This window comes from Canis lupus, chromosome 20 (genome assembly GCF_011100685.1).
Source record: "Canis lupus familiaris isolate Mischka breed German Shepherd chromosome 20, alternate assembly UU_Cfam_GSD_1.0, whole genome shotgun sequence".
NCBI classification, from domain to species: domain Eukaryota; kingdom Metazoa; phylum Chordata; class Mammalia; order Carnivora; family Canidae; genus Canis; species Canis lupus.
This window is the reverse complement of record NC_049241.1, coordinates 57460750-57483388: the sequence shown is the minus strand read 5'-3', so window position 1 is coordinate 57483388 and position 22639 is coordinate 57460750. Positions and strand designations below refer to the sequence as shown.

Below are 22639 nucleotides of genomic sequence, written 5' to 3'. Positions count from 1 at the left end.
CACGTGACCGTGTCCTACTCCACAGCGCCCTCGAGGCTTCTTGCTACCGGGGATTCCGTCTCGGCCCCTCTCCTTTCAGCCTGAAGGGACCCCCTGGGATGTCTTTTTTGTAGCCTGGGGTTTCGCGCCACGAAGTCTCACAACTTGGGGCTGCCTGAGAATAATTTGCCTGCATTAACGGGTGTTTTGTTGGGAATGGAATTCTAGTTTCGCAGGTGGATTCATTTTCTGTGGGGTGGGCTTTTTGTTTTTTTCCCCTCCAGCGTTTTAAAGACGTCATTCAGTTGATTCTGATGTGAGGTGAGTTGTCACCCTTGTTCCCTTCGAAGTCCCGTACCTTTTTGTCTGGCGGCTTGTAAGGCTCTGTAAGTTCTTGGGCTATGACATGTGGTTTTCTTTGTACTTAGCCTCTAGGGCATTCGCGGAGCTCCGTAGATCTGTGGGTTGGTGTCTTCCATCAGCTTTGGACGATTTCCTCTGTTAGCTCGGCAAGAGGGTTTCCCGAGCTGCTCTCCCGCCCGCCCCCCAGGGCTCCAGTTACCGATCTGTAGGACCATGTTACCTGACCCGAAGGTCTCTGATACTCTGGGGGTTTTGTTTAATATTTTTTCTTTGTCTTTTCCCCCCTCTCCTTTTAATTCGGGTATTTTTGCTGCCTTTGGATTTACTCGTCTTTTTTGTTGTGCTTTCTGTGCTCTTAAACTATCCAGTCTATTCTTTTCGGATATTTTTCTGTTCTAGAGTTCACACTTGTGTTTGCAGATTTGATTTCTCTGTTGAAACCCTCCATCTCTTCGCCCCTCTGCCCCATGACTTCTGTGCTGGTTGACACATGTATAGCAGTGACTTGCCCTTGACTTCTGATTTCGACATCTGCGGCCCCCGTAGGTCTGCTCCTGTTGGCTCTTTTCTTCTTGATTGTAGGTTACATTTTCCGACTTCCCTTTTCAGAATTGTTTTTGCATCACAGACGTTGTGTCTGAACATCGAAAACCAGGCACACTTGCCCCAGCGAGAGGACACTCCTTCCTGTTCTGCCGGCCTGGATGAGGGACGTGGGCCCACTGGCCAGGCTGGGTCTCCACGTGAGCTTTAGTTCGCCTCTCCTTCACGTCTTCAACTTTATTCATGTCTTAAGCTGCCTTGTTTTCATTGCCAGCCCCGAGTTCTAGCAGGAGTCGGACTTCCACGCACGGAGAGACCACAGATTTCACTCTGCCTTTCCACCCCCACCCACCCTGCATCACCAGCCAAGCGTGAAGCACAATCCTATAGGAGAAAACCTGTCATTTTTTTTGAGCTGCTCCAGATTGTGGTTCATTCCGCCAACCCACACGGGCATCAGCCCCAGCCGGCTTTCTTTTGGCCCAGCCCCATCCGCTCCTGCGGAGCACTTGCTGGCCTCTGCTCACCTGTCAGGGGCTCCTCACCTAAAGCCCAGCCTCTCTCGATTTCTCAACATTCACATCCCTTTGATATGTTTACAATTATATATTTAATTTTTTTTTTTTGTTTCCATTTGGGATGTTCAGTTGTGGTCATGCACACGAAGGACATAGACCCCCCACTGCTAGGGTGATGAACACACCCATCAACTCAGAGTTGACCGTGTGTGCATACGGTGAAAACACAGGTCACCCCTTAGCAGCTCTCAGGTTCGTGGGCTGTGCTAATTATAGGTGCCAGGCTGTGCAGTGCACCCCCAGAACCTGTACACCCTGCCCATTTCCTCCCCCACCCCTGGCCACCAGTGTGCTCCCTGGTTCTGTGAATTCACTTTTAGTTTTAGATTCTACATCTAAGAGATGACACAGCATTTGTCTCTGTGTGTAATGTCACGCATGTTGTTGCAAATGGCAGGGCTTTTCTTTTCTCTTTTTTTTTTTTCAGGGCTTTTCTTTTTTTTTTTTTTTTTTTTTTTTTTTAATTTTTTTTTATTTATGAGATAGTCACAGAGAGAGAGAGAGAGAGAGAGAGAGGCGGAGACATAGGCAGAGGGAGAAGCAGGCTCCATGCACCGGGAGCCCGATGTGGGATTCGATCCCGGGTCTCCAGGATCGCGCCCTGGGCCAAAGGCAGGCGCCAAACCGCTGCGCCACCCAGGGATCCCTCAGGGCTTTTCTTTAAAAAAAAAAAACAAAAAAACGGTGACTGGGATGCCTGGGTGGCTCAGTGGTTGAGCGTCTGCCTTCGGCCCAGGGCATGATCCCAGGATTCTGGGATCGAGTGCTACGTCGGGCTCCCTGCAGGGAGCCTGCTTCTCCCTCTGCCTGTGTCTGTGCTTCTCTCTGTGTGTCTCTCATGAATGAATAAATAAAATATTTTTTAAAAAATTAAAAATAAAAGGTGACTAATCACACTACATACCACATTTTCTTCATCCATCCATCCATGACACTTCATTTCCGCGTCTTGTTAGTAATGACACACTGAACATCGGAGTGCAGATGTTTGGGATCCCAACTCCATTTCCTTTGGTTGTACATCGAGAGCTGGATTTGCTTCATTACGTATTTCTACTTTAAATTCTTTGGGGAACCTCCAGGACTGACTGCTCGCAGTAGTGGCTCTACCTACGCGTGATTTCTGCAGTGGATCTGTCTTTTTTTAACCAGCTAAAGTTAGGGTCCGCCGTGATTGTCTATACTCCAACCAGAACCCCTCTGTGTCCTCGGTATCTGCAGGGTCTGTAGTGCTGTCCACTTTTCAGTCTTGACGTCACCGGTTTTTGCTCTTTGTTCATTTGCTGGGATTCCATCAGGGAAGCAGTTAATGGTTTGTTTTGAATTTCGTTTGTTTTCTCCTTCATTTTCGGTTTCATTTTTTTTCCCCATTTTGGGAATTGAATTTGCTGTTTCTGTTCTAGTTTCTTAAGATGTAAACTTAGGGCCTTTGATTTTAAAGCTTTCTTCTTTTCTAATCTATGCATAAAATATAAATTTCCCCAGTTCTGCTTTTTAAAAATTTTTTTTTAATTTATTCATTCATGAGAGAGAGAGAGGCAGAGACACAGGCAGAGGGAGAAGCAGGCTCCATGCAGGGAGCCCGATGTGGGACTCGATCGCAGAACCCCAGGATCATGCCCTGGGCTGAAGGCAGTGCTAAACCGCTGAGCCCCCTGGGCTGCGCTCCCCAGTTCTGCTTTAACAGTTTCCTACAATTTGGGTACAATATAATCAGAGGTTTTTTTAGCCTACGTTCATGTAAACTTGCTTCTTTTTATCTTCCTGGTTTATTTCCAGCTTGACTCCACTGCCACCGGCGCGTAGCATTCTATAGATGCTGATCAGGCAAAATCTTTTTCGTTGAGAGAGCTGTGATGCTGTTCATTCCCAACTAGGAGTAGAGCTTTCTCTGTTCTGTTCTGCTCACTCTGGATTTAGATATTTTTTAGTTTTTTAAGATTTTATTTGTTCATGAGACACAGAGAGAGACAGAAACACAGGCAGAGGGAGAAGCAGGCTTGATGCAGGGAGCCCGATGCGGGACTCGATCCCAGGACCCCAAGGGTCACGCCCTGAGCCCTAGGCAGATGCTCAACCACTGAGCCACCCCAGCATCCCTGGATTTAGGTATTTCAAACCCATGCTACGGTGCACACGCTTAGGGCTGTTCTTCTTCCTGTCAAATAGAACCGCTCATGGCTGTGAGATGTCGTCCTTAACCTCCAGTGGCACTCACTGCTTTAAAGTCGCCTTTGGGGGATCCCCGGGTGGCTCAGCGGTTTAGCGCCTGCCTTTGGCCTGGGGCGTGATCCTGGAGCCCCGGGATCAAGTCCCACCTCGGGCTACCAGCATGGAGCCTGCTTCTCCTTCCGCCTCTGTCTCCCCGCCCCCCCATGTCCATCATAAATGAATAAATAAAATATTAAAAAAATAAAGTCGCCTTTGCCGGATACAGACGCCGGCCCACCGACTTTCTCATAAGGGTAGTGTTTGTGTAGTGAAACTTACCATCTTTTATCTTCAGTTTTTCTGTTTCTTTGTAATTAAAATGAGACTCTTATAATTAGGAAGTAGTTTTGTTTTGGTTTTGTATCCAGTATGACAGTCTTTTAATTGGGGTGTTTAGATCTGTGTGTAACAGCTGACGTGGTGTTTTGGTCCTGTCTTGGTGTTTTTTAACTTCCATTGCATTTATTTTCATTTTTGAAGGGCACAGAATTGTAGTGTGGTGTAGTTTTTTTTTTTTTAAGAAATTTATTTATTTCGAGCGAGAAAGAGCGTGTACACTAACCAGTTAGGGGAGGGGCAGAGGGGGAGAGTCTCCAGCAGGCTCCACACTGAGTGGAGACCCCAACGCAGGACTCGATCTCATGACCCCAAGATCATGGCCAGAGCTGAAACCAGGATGCTTAACCAACTGAGCCATCCAGGTGCTCCTCTCCTGTTTTTCAGATTTTTTCCCATTTCTTAGCAGTTTGAGCATATGTGAATTTTTATTTTTTAATTTCTAAAAATACTGTTTTAAAGGTTTTATTTATTCATAAGAGACAGAGAGAGAGAGGAGCAGAGACACAGGCAGAGGGGGAAGCAGGCTCCATGCAGGGAGCCCGATGCGGGACTCGATCCTGGGTCTCCAGGATCATGGCCTGGGCTGAAGGCAGGCGCTAAACCCTGAGCCACCCGGGCTGCCCTAATTTCTAAAAATATTTTTAAATTTATCTCACTTTGGGTCATTGAGATTTTTAAATGTGCTGATTGATGTCTTTATTCATTTGGGTAGATTTTTAGCTGTCAGGCCCTGTTCTATGCCTGTTGTCAGGAACTCCCTGACGCGCAGGGCGGAGCCAGGTGGGGGGCCTGGGTCAGGTTACCCTCGTTGCACAGGCACAGCCTAGGGAGCTCCTGTGTGCCAGGCGCGGTCCCAGGGCCAGAGGGCAGAGCCAGCAAGGTGTGGGTGCGGCGCGCTGCAGCAGAGCCTTCCCTGGGGGCCCCCCTTGCTGGACAGCAGGGGTGTGATGGGCAGACCAGAAGTTTGTGCAGAGGACAGGGCATGGGGAGAGCCCCCAAGGGCTCTGGGTGCCCCGAGGCTGGGACGTCTGTCAGGAGCCGGATTCTAGACCCAGGCGGAAGTCACAGGCCCTTCCTGGGCCCCCTAATCTTAAGGTGGGAGAAACGGCTGCAGAGCGAAGAGCCAGGTCTCAGCTGCCACGGTCCTGCCCCATTGCCTCCGACAGGAAAAAGCACTCAGCGTGGTTATGTTTCTTTCCTTTATTTAAAAAAATCCTTTGAGGGTATGGTGTGAGGAGGGCACACCTTCCATGGCTTTGGGGAGGAATTTCCAGGAGGATCACTGGGGTGGAAACACGGGTGGGGGGACGGGGGAGGGGCTGCGCCCTCCAGCACCTCTGGCCACAGTGCTCACTCAGAGGCCGGGTGGGGCAGGGCTGCAGTATGTACAGGGGGCAGGCGGGGACCTGGCCACCGTGGCTGACCCCCGGCACTGCCCGGCCGGGCAGACAGGGCCTGAGGTCCACGCCCGCGGCTCACGGGGCCCACCGGGTGGGCCTGGGCCTGGCACAAAGCCAGCCTGCGGGACCTCGGGGTTGGGGGGCTTCGGCCAGTGTGCCGGGGGCCAGGGTCAGCGTGGCCTCAGCGTCCCCACTGAATGGACCAGAACACGAGACCCCAAGCAAACGCACTAGGGGCGCCCCCACAGCCCGCCTACCAGGGAATGGGAATCCAGGGTGCATTGCCGTGTGCGGTGAGAGAACGTGACGCGGAATCGATCAATCCTGTGGCCAGGCGGGCGGCGGGCAGCACTGCCTCCCCAGGGGCCCCGCGGACCCTCAGCTCGGGCCGGGTCCAGGCCAGCCCTGCCCCCCGAGTCCTGAGGGACCGCCTCGCAGCCCCTGCCGGCTCCTCAGCAGGCGGCCAGGCTCGCCGCACGGAGCAGAGACCCTCTCCTGACGCCCGGGACCGCGGCGGGGAGCGCACACAGCATGGGGACCGCGGGGGCGCGGCGTGGGTGGGGGCGGCCTACTTGCATCAGGTGGCTTCGGGCCGGGTGGCCTAGGTGTAGAAGATGACCTCGGGGATCTGGCCGTCCTCCACGGACGTGCCGTTGTTGTTTCCGGCCGCGTAGCAGAACGTGAAGCACGTCTTGGCCCCCGTCGTGGGGGACTCGTGCGTCACCTTGCGCAGGCCCTTGGTGCCGTAGTGGGAGTCTGGGCCCTGGTGGGGGGTCCTGCGGTCAGGCACCAGGGCCCCAGCGGCGGCGAGCCGCACAGCCCCTCCCAGGGCCCCCCGCCCCCCGTGGCCCCAGGAGGCAGCAGAGCTGGCGTCGGCGGCCCGCTAGGCTCTGGGGTCGGGGTGGGCACCTTGAGCGTGGCGCAGGCCGTGTAGTTGACGTTGGGCAGCACCTCCACCGGCTCCTTGAACATGACGCGGAAGGTGCTGGCGGAGCCGTCACAGCTGAAGCCCGTGTCGTTCTGGCCCAGGACGGTGTTGCTGTCCGTGTGGATGATCTGTGGGGGGAGCAGGCGCTGCTCACCAGCCCCCGACCCCACGGAGGCCCGCGGGGGGGGCGGGGGGGGCGCGCACCTGGATGTTCACTTGGTAGTCCGTGGGCCCGTGGATGGAGCCGTAGAGCCCAAAGCCAACCACGAAGATGCGCTTGTTGACCGAGAACCTGGGCGGCGGACAGAGGGGGCGCTGAGCCGCGGCCGGCCCCGCGGCCCCACGGCCCCCACCGGCGCGCCGGCCCACCTGATGCGGTCGCTGGTGCCGCTGTAGCCCCAGCGGCTCTCCACCTGCTGGAAGCGGTTGATGCTGCACTCCTTCCCGCGGAGGCAGCAGCGCGGCCGGTCGATGAAGTCGACGCGCGGCTTGGGGTTGACGGTGAAGTGCAGGAAGAGGCTGACCACCTCGCGGTCCACGAGGATGCCCGACTGCGCGGGCCCTGCGGGCACAGGGGGCGGAGGTCGGCGCCGGCGGGGCGGCCGCGCACGCGGAGACGCGGGGCCCCCAGCAAGCGCCAGCCCGGCTCAGCACCGGCCGCCCCGCCCGGGCTCCCCGAGACGGGGCGGGGCCGAGGGGGTCGGGGAGCGGGTCTGCAGGCTGGTGACAGCACCGCGCGCGGACACGGCGGCCGGGCCAGGGGCCAGCCCCACGGAGAGCAAGGAAGATACAACGTGGAACGCAGCGCGGTAACCATGGTTCTTTTTAATCTCTGCATTGGAAATGCAGGAGGAAAGTACACGGGAGCGCGGCCTCGGCGGAGTCTGCGAGCTTCTCTAGTGTCGTGTTTCCAGCGGGACACAGCAGCAGGGGCGCCTCTAAGACGGGCCGAGTGACGAGGGCCAAGGCCCCGTGGGCGCCCTCCGCGGAGCACAGGCCCAGAAGGCCCAGCCCGGCCCCGAGGACACACGCAGTGCCATTCCCGGGGACCTGGGCAGAGCAGGGGGACGCTGCGGCCTGGGGGCCTTACAGGACAGGCCCCACGCCAAGGGCGAGCGGACGGCACCTGTAGCGCTTGGGGCCCCGGGGGCTCGGCAGCCAGGTGGGCAGGCGGACCCCCGAGAGCGGTTTTGGGGTGCAAGCCAGGCTGGAGACGGGGGCCCCGCAGGGCTCCCAGGGGTGTTGGGATGGGACAGGGCAGCTCTGTCTCCGGCACCCTGGTGCCCTCGGGCCCTCTGAGCCGTATCTGGGGCCACCTCTTCACAACGCTGCTCCCAGCCCAGGACAGCGCCCCGCCCCCAACAACCAGGCCACCGAGGCCACCGAGGTCACCGCGTACAGCCGGGGCCTGGCCCACACACGGCCTCGCTAAGTGTTAGGTGCACGGGAGATCCCGGAACGGACGCAGCTCTGCCCCCACGCTGACGTGACGTGCGGAGGCCAGCTACGACGCGGGACCTGGAAGCCTGAGCTTCAGGTCAGAGGACTCATCTGCAGGGTCAGTGCGTCCCACACGGCAGATCCTCGCGCTAAACAGCTAGTTACCGTCGTTGCTAAATCTGGCAACGCCGAGCAGGGAAGCGGGGCGCACGGAGACACGAGACCCTAGGTCTGCACCGGCCACCAGGCTGACACGGGGCCTCGTCCCGGACCCTCCAGCCCCGGGTGGGGGACGGCTCCAAGTCAGGCACCGCTGCCAGCACTGCGTCCACACGGGGCAGGAAGCCCGGCCGGGCACCCCCTCGCCAGCCCCCTCCCACCCCTTGCAGGCCCGTCCCCAGGACGCAAACCCGAGATGGGGCCCTCAGTGGGCGCACACACAGGGACACTCGAGACGTGGAGGGGAGGAAACCCAGACGCCCATCGGGGGCGGCGGTGGGCTGTTCTGTGTTCACACCGACGGGCTGCCAGCCGTCCACGTGAGCGCGGCGGGCGCGTCCTCGGCAAACGGGCACACCTGTGTCCCGCAGCTGGCTCGGGCGGCCGCCGGAGCGCCGTGACCGAGTCACACCTGGGGCCCCCGGGGGCCGTGCTCCTGCCGAGCGGCCCCCGCCCCCTGACCGTTACCTGCGGCAAACTCCTCGATGGTCATGAGCGGGAAGCGGATGAGGGCGAGCGCCTTGCCCAGCACCTTGCGCTTGTTCTCGGGCGTCACGGGCAGCTGCTGCCGCTGGCACTCGGCCTCGGACCAGCGCACGACGGCGCTGAACAGGCGCACCTCGCGAATGCCCAGGGTGTCCCGCTCCAGCACGGCCACCAGCGTGTCTGCGGGAGGGGACACCTCAGCGCCCCGCGCGCCCTCGGCGGGCGCCACCCCCCGCCCAAACCTGCCCCGGGGCCTCACCCAGGTCGATGTCCGTGAAGCCCTCGGCAGTGATGGCGTCGGCGGTGTTCTTGTCGATGTTTTCCAGGCACAGGCTGGCCAGCTGCGGTTCGTCGAAGAGTCGTGCCTGGCGAGGGGGAGCACGTCAACACGCTGCCCGGGCGGGGGCCCCAGACGCCCTCTGGCTCAAACCTGCCATGGAGTTCAAGTCCCGCGGGGGCCACGGTGCCCAGACTGAGCAGCCCCGGGACCGGCCGAGGCCGACAGGACAGGCCCCAGGGGGCAGGAAGCCCGGGGACAGGACGCAGTGCAGCCCTGACCGCCGGAGACGGCTCCATCGGGAACCTGCGCACAGGATGGGGGGCGGGCGGGGCGGCGGGGAAGATTCCAGCTCCTGCCCAGCACAACCCTACGGCCGCTCACGTCCACCCCCGGCCTGGCTGCCGGGGCAGCTCCGGGCCTCCCGACAGGCCTGGCTCAGCGCCGCAGAGCAACCTGGACGACCGGACGACCCACGCGTCTGGAGACAGTGCGGGGGCCGCCCCGGGACAGCCCCCCTGCCCCGGCGGGCCTGTCCCCTGCCCGCCTGTGCCCCCGAGGCCTCGCCAACCCCACGCCAACCCCACCCCAACCCCCGGCGCCACGGGGCCTGAAAGCGACCTCAAAGGAACCGAATGATGAAATGAGAAAACCCTTTCTCCCACCCGGGACCCTGAAGAGGGGCCTCCAAATGCCTGCGGGAAACCAGGCGCCTGCTGGAAGGCCCGGGTCAGCGCGCCGCGGGGGCAGGCGCTCGGCTGCAGAATCTAAGGGATGTTAAACGGAGACCCACTCCCCGAACCCCCCACCCCCCTCGGGGGCCTCTGGCTCCCGTCCCCGCCCCCCACATTTGCACGGTCCCAGCATCCTCACCTGCCCCGCTTGCCTCTGGTCTCTGGGTCCCTCCTCGCCCCCCCCCCCCCCCGCACCTGCGTTCTCAGAGCATCGCGCCCTGAAGCGCCCGCACACCCGCTTCCTCTGCTTCCTCACGTAGCCCTGCGCACCGCGTCCCTACCTGCCCCCTCCGCCCCCGCCCTGCGCCCCCTCATCCCCCCCCTCGCCGGAGCCCACGCACCTGTGTCCTTGCCCTGCACACGCGCATCCTCAGCCGGCCTCGTGTCCCCCACCCCCGTGCACCCGCGCCCCACAACCTCCCGAACTCCTGCCTCCCCCCGCCCCACGCACCCCTAATCCCCCCCGGACCCCCCCCCCCCCCGCTGCCCGCACCTGCGTGAGCAGCATGAACGCGTTGTCAGCCCGGAGGTTCTTCTTCAGGAACTCCACGCAGTGGGCCTCGAGCGCGGGCACCGCGTACTTCTTGGCGGTGTACAGCGTGGTCATGACGGTCTCGGGTCCGATCTGAACCTCATCCGAGTAGAGAAACCTAAGGGGACAGGACACTAGGACCAGCGGACGCAGCTGGCAGGCGCCGCTCCAGCCCCCGCCCCCCGGCCCAGCCGGAGCCTTCCAGAACCGGCACCTGTCGCTGTGCCCCGCAGATAGGACCTGGCAAAGACCCTTATCTGCCAGACCAGCCGGCGGCGACCCCACCCACCGGCCACCAGGACACGGGTCTATCCAGCAGGCCCGCTTCCTTCCCGGCGGGACGCCCCCAGGCCAGGACCCCAGTGCCCAAGGCCACCGGCCCCTCTGGAGGCCTCTGCCCTGGGATCCCCGGAGCTCTCCGCACCCCTGGGCCTGGACGTCACAGGACCAGAAACGCCAGCCTGAGTCAGGTCCTGGACACATGACCAGCGCCACCTCCGGACTTGAAGCAGGACAGTGGGGTAAATTTTTTAAAAACAAGGTGGTGGAGGAATCAGATCCCTCGTACGAAGCCAGCGGGAATGCAGAATGAAGGAGCCGCAGGAGCAAAGCCTGGAAGGGTGTGCCCATGTCCGGGGTCCCCCGTCCCCTGGAGAATGTGCCAGAAGCCAAACACAGCCCCACACGTCAGCAGCTATAATCCTGTAGGGTCAGGGAGACCCCAGACCCAAGGTGACCGGGGAGGCTGCTCAAAACCCCACAGCGCCCAGGCCCCAACCCCGAGGTCAGCAGTGCAGCAGGGACACCTGTGACCAGGACGGCCAGCACGGGCGCCAGGACGGAGCCCCTCACACACCAGCTGGGACAGCATCGACCCTGGGGGGGCAGCTCAGCAGTAGGGACCCGAACCCCGGGGAGCCAGAGGGAGGCTGTGGCCGGAGACCGGCAGCCCGCCGCAGTTCAGTGGAAGCCAGGGTTTCGGCAAATTGTAACCTGTCACCTGTCTGTGTTTTTTAATGAACATCTCTTTTATTTATTTTTAAAATGGCAATAAAATACACACAATATGGGGGCGTCTGGCTGGCTCAGTCAGAAGAGCATGCAGCGTGTCATCTCGGGGTCACGAGTGCAAGCCCCACATCGGGGACACAAATCACTTAAATAAAACCTTAAAAAAATGTACACAGCGTGAATTATACTACCGTAGCCCCCTGTAGGGGCACAGCTCAGGGCACGAAGCACACTCACCCCACCCTGCACCCACCCCCACCACCGTCTCCAGAACCTTCCATCTCCCCACACGGAGACCCCGTCCCCAGGAAGCACTGACTCCCCGGCTCCCACCACCACCTCCTGTCTCTGTGGACGGGCCTCCTCCTGGGGACCTCCTGGGAGTGGGGTCCTGCGGGAGGCGTCCTTCTGGGTCTGGGTCCCCTCCCTGAGCCCAGGTGTCCTTGAGGTCCGTCCGTGTTAACATTCTAACGTGTGGACGGACACGTGGTGCTTAGCCTTCATCTGTGCATGGACATTTGAATTGTGTCCCCCTGTGTGGATCATGCTACTGTGCACACAGGTGTGCAAGCCCCTGCTTTTAGGACTCTCCTAGAGCTGCAGGAGTGGGGACACCTGGGTGGCTCAGTGGTTAAGCATCTGCCTTGGCCTCAGGATGTGACCCCGGGGTCCTGGGATTGAGTCCCACCTCGGAGATTTCATGTATTTATTCCTGAGAGACACAGAGGCAGAGACACAGGCAGAGGGAGAAGCAGGTCCCTGCGAGGAGCCAGATGTGGGACTCGATCCCGGGACCCCGGGGTCACACCCTGGGCCGAAGGCAGATGCTCAACTGCTGAGCCCCCCAGGTGTCCCAATAAAATCTTAAAAAAAAAAAAAAAAAGATATCCAGGAGTGGAATTGCTGGGTCCCACGTGACCTACGTGCAAGCCTCCTGAGGGCCCTCGACTCTTCCGCAGAGGCGGCCCGTCTCACGTCCCCCCGGCCGCGTGCACAAGGGCCCCAACCCCCACCCCTCACTGATCCTTGTTCTCTTCCTTTAGTTTTTCATCACAGATGCCCTGGTGGGTACGAAGTGATAGCTCATCATGGTTTTGTCACCTGTTTTGTAAATAAAGTTTTATTGGCACATGGCCTCCCCCACCGTTTACAAATCCTCGTGGCTGCTTTCACGATGGCAGTGGCAGGGTGAGTGGTGGAGACGGAGTCACGTGCCCCAGGTGTAGGCAACCTGAGGAGCTACGGGACGACAAACTCATGAGACTGTTCCCCAAACTGCTGTCATCAGGGAGATGGGAGTGGCACACAGGACTGACCACACCAGACAGCGTCAAGGATTAAGGGGCATCCACAGATGGAACCAACCAGAATACAATGCTGCCCATCAGTAAGCCGTGACGGCGGGAGGGAGGAGGGCACAGGGCAGAGGGCGGCCGCCCCAGACGCACAGGCAGGCCTCCCGCGTGGGCACGGCGGATGGGGCCAGCTCCCCTCTCTCCTTTATTTTTTCCTTCCTTCCTTCCTTCCTCTCCCTCTGCGAGCCTACGTCATCTTTATAATCATGAGAGAAAAAAACTCTGCGTTTCAAAAGATGTTTTACCTGCGTGGGGCAGACTGTCAGTCCCCACGCCCTTTACACTCGGCATTTCTGGAAGCTGGAGCCCGCGCCCCGCGGAGTGGGGACAGCCCCTGGGGACAGCCAGGCCCCCGCCCGCTGCTCTTCCACTAACCCCGGGAGGGAATGCTGCTGAGGCTCAAGAAGGAAAACCTGGAGGTGGAGGTGACCTCACTTCTTCCAAAGCCCCTGCTGACGACAGGGTGAGAACGGGGACTCGCCTGCGCTCCCAACGCTCTTGGAGGGACCAGACACAGGAGGCCCCACGGGGTGTGAGTCCACGGGTGTGACCCGTCCAGGATGGGGAGGGGCGCCGGGGGGCCGGGGGCTGGGGGGTGACGGGAGGTGGCGGTAGCAGGCGCAGAGAGACGCCAACCCTGGGGACGCAGTGCAGACCAGCGCGGAGCACACCGCCAAAGGGCGAACCGTACGCGTGTGCAGCACACGTCGAGATACACACACGTGACGGTGGGGCGGGGCCTCCAGGGCACCCCCCCACCGCTGCACAGGCGGCTCTGGAGATCCCGCGGGGCCGGGGCTCGGGCCTGTCCCTGGGGGTCTCCTTACCTCCGGCTACTTTCTGACAGCGACAGGCTGCCCCGCCCCACCCCACGGTGAAAGATCTAGAAAGTCTTACTTGAGCAGCGCCAGGAAGGCGGCCGGCTCCACGTCGGGCAGCTCGATCTCCGTGGACGTGGTGGCCATTCCCCCGTTGAACATGGCGTCGAACACGGCACTGCCCACGGCCAGCACGAACCTGGCGTCAGAGAGGAGCCTGGTGACCCTCCGCGCGCCCGCCGGTTCCCGGCCCCGAGTCTGGGGCACCGGGCCCAGCACAGAGCACACACCGGCCGCGAGCACTGCTGGCAGATGCTTCCAGAAGGAAGGTGGCAAGGGGCGGGCGGACACGTGCAATCCCCACCCCACGCCCCCCCCCCCCCCCGTGCCCCCGCAGCGCCCATCCCGCCTTCGCCCAGGGGGCAGACCCGGTCAAGGGCACGGCCTGGGGGGGGTCAGGGAAGGCTTGGCAGGGCCCCGGGCGGGCGGGGGCCCAGGGAAGGGCAGGAGCCCAGGGCAGCGTTACGAGGTGGTGGCCGCGAGGTGACCACGTGGGCCCCACCGGCCATGTCCTCTCCACTCGAGGACGGGTGCCCCGTGGGTGAGGACAAGCCGTGAGGCACCCCGCTGGACCCCTGCCTGGGGCTGGGGGGTCGGGGGCCTCCTGACCCAGCCCAGGCTGGCGCTGCCCCCCCACCTCGGACGCCCACGAGGGCCGGACCCAGGTCCACGGGCCCCGCATCACACCCGCCCGGGGTCCCCACCCCGACACACGCAGGGCTCGGAGCAGCCTGCCCGAGGTTCCCGCGACCCCGGCTGGAGGCCTCCGCCCTGCCCCAGCCCCCACCATCTCCTCCCCCCGGGCGCATCTCCCAGCCCCGAGGGGGCCGCAGGGCGCGCAGGGCTTGACCGGGCCAAGGACCAGACCCGAGACCAGACCCGAGACGGCCCGATGGGAACCGAGGACACCGGGGCGAACGGCCTCCCCCAAAGTCACGTCCACCGGAAAGCCGCAGGAGGGCCTCACCTGGAAACAGTCTCTGTCCGTGTGACTGGTTCCCGTCCTACGGGGGCCGACCCCATGCCCGCGTCCTCGTAAGAGGGGCCTCGGGACACAGGCGCAGACACCAGGGGATGAGCCCACCGCCCGGGGACACGCAGATCCCAGGAGTGAGGCCAGCAAGGGCCCCCCCGGAGCCCGGGAGGCAGTGTCACCTGCGACCCGGGGCCTCCTTGCTCTCCACCCTGGCCTCCTCCTCCCTCCTACCCCCCCCACCCGGCACTCACTGGGGCGGCCCAGCCCCTCTGCCCTCCCACAGGCCATCCATCCCACCATCCATCCTAAATAGGTGCCTTCCTGTTCCTTTCTTTCCAGATTTATTTTTTTTTTTATTTTATTTTTTTTTCTTTCCAGATTTAAGCAAGCACCTTGATCGCCTGCAGGAGAGGCCGCTGCCCGCACCTGGGGGGGTGCACCCCCCGCCTGACGCTGTCCCAGGGCCCTGGACAGGCCACCGCACGGGCCGCAGGTCGGCCCCATACCACTACCCCCCCCGCCCCCCGGCCCTCTGCTCACCCCTGCCTCAGCCCCCAGGGTCACGGTCCCTCCTCCCAGATGCAGGTGCCCCGGGGAGACGCCAGCTCAGCCTGCCAACGGCGGCCCAGAAGACACCCAGAGACCATGACAAGGTGACACAGATGCAGAGACAGCAGGACCCTGGTGTGGCCGCGGCTCCTCTGATGGCCACACACCAGCCCCGCGTGACTCAGAGGTTTCACACCCAGGGCACGTCTGTGTTCGGAGCTGGTGTCCCCGTGGCCAAAAGAGGCAGCACCGGGTGTCCATCCATGGGAGCAGAGCGGTCCGTCCACACCCGGGATGTGACCCAGCCCCGGGGAGGAAGGGACCCCGAAACCTGCCCCACGTGGACGGACCCCGAGGACACCGGGCTCAGGGAGGGGACCCAGACCAGAAGGACGCCTCCCGCAGGACCCCACTCCCAGAAGGCCCCCAGAGGAGGCCCGTCCACAGAGACAGGAGGTGGCGGGAGCCAGGGGCGGGGGCTCCATGTGGGGAGATGGAAGGTTCTGCGCGGTGGGGTGAGTGCGCTCCGTGCCCCGGGCTGTGCGCTCAGAGACGGTTACGGCGGTGAATCTCATGTCACGAATATTTCACCCGGATTTAAAAACTTGAAATAAGAGCAGAGCAATGACGAGCCACCTGAACGAGGCGGGGAGAGGGAGCCCCGAGGGGCGGCGGCCGGGCCGGTCTGTGTGCCTGGGGGCCAGGGAAGCCCCGCGCCCTCGACCACAGCAACGCGCCGGGGAGGCCGAGGCCCGGTGCAGGACCGCAGGGCAGGACCGCGCTGTAGGACGCGGCGCCAAGGCCGAGCGCTCCCCGCGGCCACATCTGGGGCGCCCACATCCGGGGCGCCGCGCGGTAAGACAGATGGTGAGGCAGAGCCCGGAGGCCGTGAGGATGGACCAGCACGTCATTAGTGAGTGGGGACAAGGGAGAAGGGACGGCGCCTCCCTCTAGAATTCGGCGACCAGACGCAGAGGCAGTGACGACACGAAAGCCACCGTGACCGGGACTGTCCTCCCCCAGCTGAGCCCTGGGGAGGGTCACAGGCGAGCCCAACAGGCCCGAGGGCGGGACGAGGCGGTCGGAGGGCGCCAGCACCAGGGACGGTCACAGCCCGGCAGCCGCGTCCCCAGACGCCCGAGGCAGACGGAGGGGGGGCTCCCGGCCCAGGGGCCAGACAACGCGGGGCAGGCCCAACCCACGGGCAGAAGGAAGCCGCGAGCCAGGGCCCGGGGGCACGGGGAGCCCACGGACGTGAAGGGTTTGCAAGGCGGTCTTCCGTGGCGAAGACACACGGCTCGGACGCCCGGATGGCATCCTCGGGGCCGCGGGCGCCAACGCGCCACACGGAGAGGCGGGGACACACAGCAGCACAGGACGGCGGGCCCCGGGAACCTCTCCCCAAAGGGAAGCCCCCAGTTCAGAAGTCACAGCGACCTGGGCAGACTCGCCCCGGAGACGGGAGGGCGGAGCAGCCCGGCGGGGAGCCTGCCTGGGATCGTCCCCCCCACGGAGACGGAGCTAAATTAAAACATGAAGGAAAAGGAGCCGGGCTTGGCCGGCCCTTGAGCATGCGGGCTTCAGGGCGCGGGTGCTCCTCCGCGAGGGCAGCGCCGGCCCGCTCGTCCTGACGATGCCCTCCGTTCCACGGACGCAGCACACGATCCGGGACGCAGATGGACCCGTGTTAATCCACGGTCCGCGTTGCCCCAGGCTCCCCGTCCACCCCAGGCGGCCGGCGGGTGAGCTCCGAGGCCTGGAACGTGACACCCGGACTTCTGGCTGCGGGAGAGGCGCCTCCACCCACCCGCGTCGCTCAAGGGCCGAACGTACGGATACGCACACCGCGTGGATGCATCTCCAAAGCCATAAAGAAGCCAGACCGAAGATGACCGCACTCTGATTACGTGAAATTCCTAAAGTCAGCAGAACTGGAGAACGGACGGCGGGTCGGGCCGGCGGCGAGCACGCAGGAGGCGAGCTCTGGGGGCGCGGCCACACTCACACTGCCCTGGCCGCCTTCTGCGTGGACACGGTCAGGCCAACAGGCCACTCTGCAGAAAGGGCCTGGTGGCTCCCTGCACCCCGCCCCACGGACACTGAGCCAGCAGGGAGCACACCAGCACCCGGGCCACACCTGTCTGGGAAAGCACAGGGGCTCCTGCCCCCCGGGGAGGAGGGGGAGCCCAGGAGGCAGAAACGGGAGGGAGGAAGGGGAACCAGCTGCACGGGACCTGGTTTCCCAATGCTGAAATTCTAGGGCTGCGCCGTCCAACGTGGTTGCTCCTGGACACACAGGCCATTTAAATCCAAATTAAGGGATCCCTGAGTGGCGCAGCGGTTTGGCGCCTGCCTTTGGCCCAGGGCGCGATCCTGGAGTCCTGGGATCGAGTCCCGCATCGGGCTCCCAGCATGGAGCCTGCTTCTCCCTCTGCCTGGGTCTCTGCCTCTCTCTCTCTCTCTGTGACTATCATAAATAAATAAAATTTTAAAAAAATTAAAAAATAAATCCAACTTAAGATTAAATTAGGTTAGGGGAGTGGACGCCCAGGGGGCTCTGCGGTGGAGAGCCTGCCTTCAGCCCAGGGCGTGACCCCAGGTCCTGGGATCGGGTCCCGGGATCGAGTCCCGCGTCAGGCTCCCTGCATGGAGCCTGCTTCTCCCTGTGCCTGTGTCTCCGCCTCTCTCTGGGTCTCTCATGAATAAATAAATAATATCTTTCAAAATTAATTAATTTAAAAGTACAACTCCTCAGTTGTGACAGCTATATCTTAAGTCGCCACGTGCAGCTAGCACAGGATGGCGTAAACCTAGAACCTTCCTAGGATCATAGAAAAGTCTACCGGACGGCGCCAGACCACAGAACCCACTGAACGGCCGTGAACACGAACAAGGGTTCACACAGAAATCGTTCACATGAGACAGACGTAAACAGGTCGGAACCACTCAGCTTCCCCGCAAGAACCTGGAAATACGATGAACGTCATTCACAAAAAGGAAAAAAAAGAAGTGAGCAAAACTCAGCTATAAACGTGCAAAACCATCCTAGGAACACGAGAAAATGCCCTGAACAAACGGAGAGCGCTCCCACTCCCACCCCGCACCCCGCTCTCCCCAGCCTGGTACCCCGGGCCCATCGCCCCAGGAAATTCCTTCAGCACTTGACACGCTGACTCCCCAGGCCACGGGCCCCGCCTGCCTGGGGGCCGGACGACCGCCGGACACTGTTTCTGCAAATAAAGGTTTATTTGCACACGCGGCCGTGCTGGGTCCCTGCCGTGCGCACGGCCCCTGCGGCCCGCTGGGCACCACGAAGTAAGCGGCCGGAGGCTGTGTGCGCCGTCCGGGCGCAGGTGGGGCGGGGGCGACGATGCCCGTGGGCGACCGGGACCAGCCCGAAGTCGGGACAAAGCACAACTGGGGACGGGCCTCAGCGGTCCTGACAACACCAGAGCAGGCTCCGATCCTGCGGGAGCAATCAGTGAAACGAGACCCGGGTGGAGCGGCCCGCAAGTGAACCGGCCGTGGGCGGCTCCGGCCCAGGGACCCCTCACCCAGGAGTGCTGCCCCCGGGGGCGCTCAGGCCGTCCTCGGAGCCGCCCACACGTGCACGCCGCAGCCGGGTCAGGCCGAGAGCTCCTCCCGGGGCACCGGCCGCACGCGGGGCCTCCTCCCGGCCCTGCGCACCATGACGGGGGCTCAGAGCCAAAGGGGGGACCAAGTACAGGGGGGAGGCCAAGCACAGCCTCTGGGAGGGCCCAGCGCCCTGTCCCCCCACCAGCCTGCACCCAGCGCCCGAGCCACTGTGAGCCCGGCCACGCCCACCCAACCCTGGCCCTGGGCCCCCACGGGAGGGCCTGCCCTGCAGTTCGCTCTGCCTTCTGGGGTCAGCCTCAGCGGGGGTGCCCATGTCACCTCCCTCCACCCCGGGACGCCACCTGGGGTCCCACGTGACATCCGATCACCTCCTCAGGTGCCTCTAGCGTGAGTCACCTTTCCGGGCTTCTTGTGACCTTGACAGCCACCTGGCCAGGTGTCCTGCTGCAAGTCCCCGATGTGGGTTTGTCGGGTGCTCTTCGGTCTGGGTATTTCGGTTTCCTGGGACGGCTGAGCGGCCCGAGACAACAGCATTTCACCCCCTCCCAGTCCCGGAGCACAAGTCCCAGATGGACGTGGGCAGGGCCCCCCCGAGGGTCCTCCCTGCCCCTTCTAGCTCCGGGCCCGGGGCTCCTGGCGAGCGGCCACGGCACCCCAGTGTCTGCCCCATGCTCACCACGGGGCTTCTCCCCTGTGCCTCTTAGGAGGACACGTGTCACTGGGTTTAGAACCCACCGGATAACCCAGATGAGCTCGTCTCCAGACCCTTCCCTTAATCACCTCTGCAAGATCCTTTCTCCAAATCAGGTCATGCTCATGGTTTCAGGGATGCGGACAGGGACACACGTCTGTGGGGCCACCAGTGAATCCTGAACCCACTACCCTGGGGTTATGGGTTGGGGCAAGAACACACGGAGGCCAGGTGCCCTGAGGTCCCGTCCCACCAGGGGCCCCTGAAGCCACCTGACATGACACTCAGGTTGACCTCGAGCCCCGGCTAAGGGGTACGTCCGCCTTCCCCACCATCGCGTTACCGTCCGCCGCTTCCCGCTCACTTCTCTACCAGCAAGTCCCCAGATCCAGCCCTGAGGAGCGGGGGGGAGGGGGGGTCCGGGCGGAGAGCACCCCTGCACCAGCGGGGCTCCGAGCCCCTGTCCCCCCGCCGGATGCAGCCACTGCTGCTCCCACCACGGCCTCCGGGCCGCTAACGTCAGCCCTGGAGCGGGTGCCCCCCTGTATTCAAGCTCACCCCGGCCCAGCTGATAACCACTGGCTGGGTCACCAAGTCCGAGGTCCTGGGGTGGAGGCATCTGAGTGGTCAGCCCTGGCTCACAGGCAGGGAAACTGAGGCACGGGAAGCCCAGGGTCACTGCCTCATCCCCGCAGGTAACATTTCACCACTGGGTACAAAATAACAACCCAAAGGCTGAAAACAAAAAGAACTAGAACCTTCTGTCAGTCGAGGCTGGAGTGCGGCATCATGCCGGGGCAACGGGACAGGAGCGGGCCGTCCACCGGACCTGGACCCGCTGACGTCACGCACACGTGGGCAGCGAGGGCCCGGGGGACAATCGGCGCTGCAGGGACCCGCAAGGCACTCCCGGGGAGCCAGGCTTGGGCACGGAGCCGCAGGGGCCTGAGAAGCACGGGTCCGCGGGTGGGCCAGTCTGCAGGCGAATGTCAGGTGGAGCCCCCACCCCGCGCCCAAGGGGGCCTCATCCCAGACCCCACCTGCGGGGAGGCTCGTCTGGATCATTCCTAAGCCCCACCCCTGTCCCACCGCTGGGTCCCGCCTGCCACAGACCTGGACACAGGGCCGAGGCCTGCTCGTGGCCAGGGGTCTCCGCCCTCCAGGTGTCCTTGCCACTGCCGGCCACCCCAGGATGCTGGAGCCTGGGTCGGGGGCCACTGCCGCCGCCCCCCTCAGGGGAGCCTGAACCCCCCCTGCTGCTGCTCCTACCGCCCCCCAGGCGCCTGCGGGCTCCACCTGCGGCCGCTCTCCCCTTCAGGGCGGATGCTGTCCCTCTGGCGCTCGTGCCCCTGGCTCCTGCGGGCCCAGCTCCTCCGGTCTCCAGCCCCTGCCCCCCACCCTGCTCTGGGTATGGATCCCCATCATCCCCTGCTGGGGCCTGTATCCCCCTCCTGCTCCCAGAAAATCTCACCAAATATGCCTGCTGACCTCATGGGCAGAGTGCTCGCTCCCAGCCACTCCACACCCGCCCCCCCTTTCCCTGGGGTCCCCACATCCACCTCCCTCATCCTACTTCACCAATAGGCACACAGTCGAGTACATGTCCTGAGGTTACAGGCGCGGGGGGTGGGGGGGGGTGGGGAGGCTCGCTCCCCTGAAGAAGGAACCCTGAGGTCCCCTCTCCAGCTCCCTGTGGGGTTTCCGGCTGCGCCCACCGCCCACCGTTTCCGGCTCCATCCCCCAGGGGCTCGGGTCACAGGCACCGGAGCTCATGCAGCCTCCCCGGACGCATCTCATGTTTCCATGTGTCCCCTCAAGACTGGTGGAGAAGGGGAACAGCCTTTAAGGCCAGACTGGGGCTGAGCAGTATTTAGGAGCCGGGCGGGCATGAGGGAGGAAGTGGGGGGTGAGGCGGCACACGGACCAGCCCCCCTACTGCAGGCCTGGGTGCGCGTGAGGCCCGTGTGGGCATCGCGGGAGGGCGAGGAGGGCGAGCGTGCACGGACACACACACAGGGGAGGAGGGGCCGCGGGAGGTCCTGGGGACCCAGCCACAGGCCTGGAACCTTCTGCGGACAGGAATCTAGATCCAGTTACACATAAATAACCAAGAAAAAGCCAGAAAGAAAAACCTCAAACGGCGCAGGTGAAATAAAGGCCACATGTCGGGAGGGCAGGGAGGCTGTGGACCTCCAGGCCAGGGGCAGCCCCAGGCCCTCCCCGTGCAGCCCCGGCAGCCGGCCCCACCCCCAGCTCCCTGGAGGGCAGCGGGGAGGACAGTGGGGGACACCGAGTGACCAGGTCTGACAGCAGCCCCCCCCCCCCCGCGGCCTGGGGACGGGGCCTGGGCCAGCCGGAGAGGCCCCGGGGCTGGGGGTCAGGGCTCGGGCACTGAGCGTCACCCCGCGGAGGAGAGGATGGGCCCCCGGTGCGGGTCACGGGGCAGCGGGTGGGTGGCGGTGCCGGAGAGCATGGGCTGGGCGGCGGGCGGGGCGTCGCCAGTCGGGGGCCTGCGGGGGGCCCGGGGGTCAGCGGGCGGGGGCGGGGGCCTGCGGGGCGGGGCGGGGCGGGGCCGGGCGGCGGGGGCCCACCTGTGCGCCGGGATGCGCTGCGCGCCGAGCCCCTTGCCCACCAGGAAGTGCACGTCGCAGAGCACCTCGTTGTTGAAGAGGAAGGCGAAGCGCTCCTTCAGCGTGGGCTTGGTGGCCTGCCAGTTGTAGACGGGCTCGCGCAGCAGCGCCGCCGCCCCCGGCTCCTCGGCCGCCCGCTCCCCGCCCGCCGCGGCCTGCGCGCCCGGCCCCGACCCCGGCCCCGGCCCCGGCCCCGGCCCCGGCCCCGGCACAGGCGCGGGGGGCGGCCCGGGGGCGGCGGGGGCCGGGGCGGCGGCGGCGGCCGCGTTGCCGGGGGCCGCGGCGGCGTTGGCGCTGGGCCCCGGGCCGCCCCCCGCGCCCGGGCCGACCCCCGGCGGGCACGACGCGCGCCCGCCGCTCCCACCCGCCGCCATCTTGTCGGTGCGGCGGCCGCGGGGCGGGGCGATGGGCGGGGCCGGGGCGGGGCCAGGGGAGCGGACGGGGCGGGGCCAACTACGCGGGGGCGGGGCTAGGTGCGCGGGGGCGGGGCCAGGGGCGCGGGGGCCGGGGAGGAGCGGAGCAAGCGAGCCCTGGGGCCGGTGCCGCTGGGCGGAGCGGCCGGTGGCAGCCCGCGGGCCCGCGCAGGGCCGGAGTGCCGGGTGCCCCAGCAGGGGCCTCGGGAGGCGGGGGAGCAGAAACCCGGGGCGGGGGGAGGGCGGCAGCCAGGCGGAGGGGTTCCTGGAGGAGGGGCTGCGACCCGACCCGGAGTCAGGAAGAGCGTCTTGGGGTCTGGAGCCACAGGCCGGCGACCCCTGTGTAGACAGGTCATCCCCGCAGGTGGGCTGAGGCTCTCCGGGTCCCTTACCTGCACACAGGACTCCAGGACATGCTCCCACAACATCTGCGACGACTTAGCACCTGATAAGTGTCTGGGAGACACACACACACACACACACACACACCCGCGGGCTCAGGCCTGCTCA

General features: G+C 63.6%; 1 protein-coding gene and 1 non-coding gene across 6 annotated transcripts; one reads left to right on the top strand and one right to left on the bottom strand.

Moving 5' to 3' along the window:
- Nucleotides 1–5198: 5198 nt before the first annotated feature.
- BTBD2 (BTB domain containing 2) lies at nt 5199–22117 on the bottom strand. The gene is made up of 9 exons (XM_038567923.1): nt 21678–22117; nt 13293–13412; nt 9991–10147; nt 8746–8851; nt 8469–8666; nt 6711–6903; nt 6546–6633; nt 6323–6469; nt 5199–6176 (listed from the first exon to the last, which is right to left on the bottom strand). The coding sequence occupies exons 1-9, from the start codon at nt 22088–22090 to the stop codon at nt 6015–6017; spliced, it is 1584 nt and encodes a 527-aa protein (XP_038423851.1). The 5' UTR covers nt 22091–22117; the 3' UTR covers nt 5199–6014.
- On the top strand, nt 11890–18027 carry LOC119864790. Of its 5 annotated transcripts, XR_005375249.1 has the most exons (6): nt 11890–12228; nt 12329–12427; nt 12696–12927; nt 13243–13542; nt 14628–14742; nt 14835–18027. It is a non-coding gene; the product is annotated as an uncharacterized LOC119864790 (transcript). The 5 variants fall into 5 exon arrangements; XR_005375248.1 differs by having other exon boundaries at nt 12329–12927; XR_005375247.1 differs by having other exon boundaries at nt 11890–12427.
- Nucleotides 22118–22639: the final 522 nt, after the last annotated feature.